Source organism: Haliaeetus leucocephalus, unplaced genomic scaffold (genome assembly GCF_000737465.1).
Source record: "Haliaeetus leucocephalus isolate CR32 unplaced genomic scaffold, Haliaeetus_leucocephalus-4.0 Scaffold202, whole genome shotgun sequence".
Lineage (NCBI taxonomy): Eukaryota > Metazoa > Chordata > Aves > Accipitriformes > Accipitridae > Haliaeetus > Haliaeetus leucocephalus.
Window position 1 is genome coordinate 547585 of NW_010972638.1, and position 3199 is coordinate 550783.

A 3199-nucleotide genomic window follows, 5' to 3' on the forward strand; every position below is an offset into this window, starting at 1 on the left:
TGCCTCTGCCCCTGCCTCTGCCTCTGCCCCTGCCTGAATGACCCTGCCTCTGTCTGACCCTGCCTGAATGACCCTGACCCTGCCTGAATGACCCTGACCCTGCTTGCCCCTGCCTGAATGACCCTGACCCTGCCTGAATGACCATGACCCTGACCCTGCCTGCCTGAACCTGACCCACTGCCTTCCCAGGACGGGCAAGGGGAGCTGATCTTCTACGAGCGCCCCGATGCTGCTGGCCCCAAGCTCTCCTGCTTCACCATCACTGCCACGGACGACCCTGATGGCCTGGAGGTGAGCACTGAGGGTGTCCTGTCCCCCCCCCCCATTCCAGGACAGTGCACCCAGGGGTGCTGGCTGCTCCCTGCCGGGGGGCTGCGTGAGACACCCAGCACCGGTGGCCCGGCTGGGGCCTTGCTGGGGGCTTGCGCCCTCAGCTTTGCCACCCGGCATGACCTGGCGCTGTAGGTACCCCTTCCCAGGGTGGCTGCCAGCCACAGGCAGCTCCTCTTCCGAAACGCAGGCGGTGCTGGCGCAGGCGCTGGGCGTGCTGGGCGTGGTGAGGAAGGAGCGTCTCCTCTACCTCGTGGGACAGACCCGGGTGCACCTGGACAGCGTGGAGGGGCTGGGGGACTTCCTGGAGCTGGAGGTGAGTGGAATACAGCTGGGGCACGTGTGCCGGCCCCAGTGCACCCCGGGGCTCACCCTCCCCGTGCCCACAGGTGGTGCTGACCGAGGAGCAGACCGTGGAGGATGGTGAGCGTGTGGCCCACCAGCTGATGAAGGAACTGGGGATCAGGGAGGAGGACCTGATCTCCGGTGCCTACATGGACCTTCTCCTGGCCAAGGGTGAGTCGGGCTCATGAGGGTTCGCTGGTGTCCCCACGCCAGGGGCAGAGCCCCCTTACTGTCACCCCTCACCCGGGCTGTGTCAGCACATCTGAGAGCAGCGGGGACAGGGCCAGTCCACCCAGTGGACGGCTGCTGCCCCATGCCCTTTGCTGCACAATAAAAGCTGGAGATGGATGGCGTCTGTGCCTGGGACTGGCCGCTCCGGTGGGCGCTGGGGCCTTGGTGCCGAGGTCAGGACACCCACAGTCGCCCCCTGCTGCCCACCCTGTGCCGGTGGAGGGGCCGGACTGCAGTGAGGAGATGGGTGCCAGCCCTGGGACGGCTCCAAACTCCTCCGGTGGGGCACAGGGCCCTGGGGAAGGGGTGCAGGAGGGGCTGGCTTGGCTTCGAGGCGGGGAGAGGGCTGCGATGGGCAGCAGCGCTCAGTCCTGGGCCAGGATTACCTCCTCTTGCCATGCTTGGCACCAGCCGTGGGCTGTGCTGGGTGTGGAGTCCAGCGGTGCCATGGGCAGAAGGGGGGGGCTCAGGGCTGCTGCGGCAGCAGATGGGTCAGTGGGGGGGGGAACTGGGGGGCTGGAGGCATCTGTGCTGCTGTGCCATCTGCCTGCCACCAGCCAGCCGGCGGGCAGGTCCCCTAAGCTGCTGCTGTGGCTGCCTGATCCTGCCCGAGGGGGGAGGCCGGGCAGGGCTGAGGGGCCTGTGGGGCGGCACGGCTGGGCAGGGGAAGCAGGGGCTGGGGCCTGGGCAGGGGCAGGGCTCACCCGTGGGGCCAACGTGGGTCTGGGGCCAGAGGGCCAAGGGGCAGGGTCTGTTGGGGCAGGGGCTGCTGCCCATGCTGCTTCTTTGCCCTCCCTGAGGCCGGGAGCCTGGCAGAGACCTGCGCACCCAGCAGCAGCCGCCGCAGCCCCTGCCTGTGGTGCTGGACCCCCACGCCAAGGGAAGCCGGGAGAGACGAGGCCCACGGGTGGCCATGGGCAGGAGCGGGCAGCAAGGCTGCGCTGAGTGATCAGCAGAAGGGGATCGGCCATGGCCCCTGCTCTGCCCGGGAGGCTCTGTGCTCTTGTCCCCAACCTGTCCTGCTGCCGAGCCCCTCGTTTGCTGGCTGCGTTTCCCAAGGGAGCGAGTGAGCTTTGTGGGGGAGGGCAACCACCCGACAGCCTCCTCCCCAGGAGCCCACATCTTGGGGTGCTGGAAGGGCTGGGCCATGCTGTGGGCTCAGCCCTTCCGCAGCTGCTGCACCCAGGGCCCTTCGCAGCCCATGCTGCTATCTCCAGCCGCAGCCCATGCACGGCTCCTTGAGGTAACAGCCCCGTCCCGGGAGAGCATCTCCCCCAGGGAAGCTGCAGGCAGGGAGCGGGGTTGCTGGGGAGTCACTTCAGCCATTTTCGGGGTGCAGCCCCACTATCTCATGCTCCCTGAGCCCCGAGTGTCCATCTGCACCGCGGAAGGTGGGTGGGATGGGAGTCGGTGCAGACGTTGGCTGTTGGTGGCGGAAGGATAGGTGGTGGCTGCCCGGTGTCCTGCTGCTGCCCTGGTGTTGTCCCACAGGATGGGCAGCGCCTTTCAGGCAGCTGCTGCCTGCACCTGGGAATGGATCCAAAAAACCCTCTCGGATTCAGCCAGCCGCCCTCACTGTTTCCCGAGTGGGTCTGCTCTGCCTGCGAGATGGGGAGATCCCTGGGGAAGCGATTACCCCTGCACCCCTCCAGCATCCCCTGAGCGGGTGGAGAGGCAGGGCCAGCACCCCTCCAAGGGTGGGGGTCTCAGGGTGTCACCTGGATAGCTGTCCCCTGTCCCCCCCTGGCACGTGTGCTCTGTGGTGGCACAAAGCTGGCCTTGCTCTCACCTGGAGCTCCTCCATCAGTTGGGGACGCGATGGGGCAGAGGGTCTGGGAGGAGATGCAGGGCTCCCCCGGGGTCAACACCTCTGTTCTGCAGGGGGTGGGTGCTGCAGAGGGGGGCACTAAGGCACCCACCAGCCCCTGGGGCAGTGTGGGGGTGGGCAGTGGGCAGCCGGCAGCCATGGAGCTGCGGAGAGTGGTTGGAGAAGGGAAGCCATGCGATGGGTGCCCAGGGCCCGGCACAGGGCCGTGGTGTGGCCGGCTGGCCGGGATGAGCTCAGCCCAGCCCTGCTGTGAGCCAGTCCCCAGCAGAGGCCAAGGGGCCGTGGAGATGGGCTGGGGCCCCAGCCCCCCCCCCATTCCCCACTGCCTTTGGACCCCCCCAATGCAACCTGTTCCCCAGTGCACAGATTCCCCCACTGCCTCCAGGTCCTCATGGCCCCTGGCGGCCTCTCAGCCCCCCCCTGCCTGCAGTACCCACAGCAGCTCCTGGCCCCCCATTGCATCTC

At 68.0% G+C, this 3199-nt stretch overlaps 2 protein-coding genes across 2 annotated transcripts in view; one reads left to right on the top strand and one right to left on the bottom strand.

Annotated features, from left to right (window-relative positions):
* The window catches only part of CHKB (choline kinase beta), a 4138-nt gene extending 3688 nt beyond the window's left edge, over positions 1–450 (bottom strand). Inside the window, exon 1 of the mRNA XM_010566059.1 lies at positions 179–450. Within this exon, the coding sequence (XP_010564361.1) occupies positions 179–450 (272 nt within the window). The remainder of the gene's footprint in view (positions 1–178) is intronic.
* A 326-nt stretch (positions 451–776) lies between these two features.
* MAPK8IP2 (mitogen-activated protein kinase 8 interacting protein 2) overlaps positions 777–3199 on the top strand; it is a 15236-nt gene continuing 12813 nt past the window's right edge. The window contains exons 1-2 of the mRNA XM_010566060.1: positions 777–846; positions 1707–1851. Coding sequence (XP_010564362.1) covers positions 777–846; positions 1707–1851 — 215 coding nt within the window. The remainder of the gene's footprint in view (positions 847–1706; positions 1852–3199) is intronic.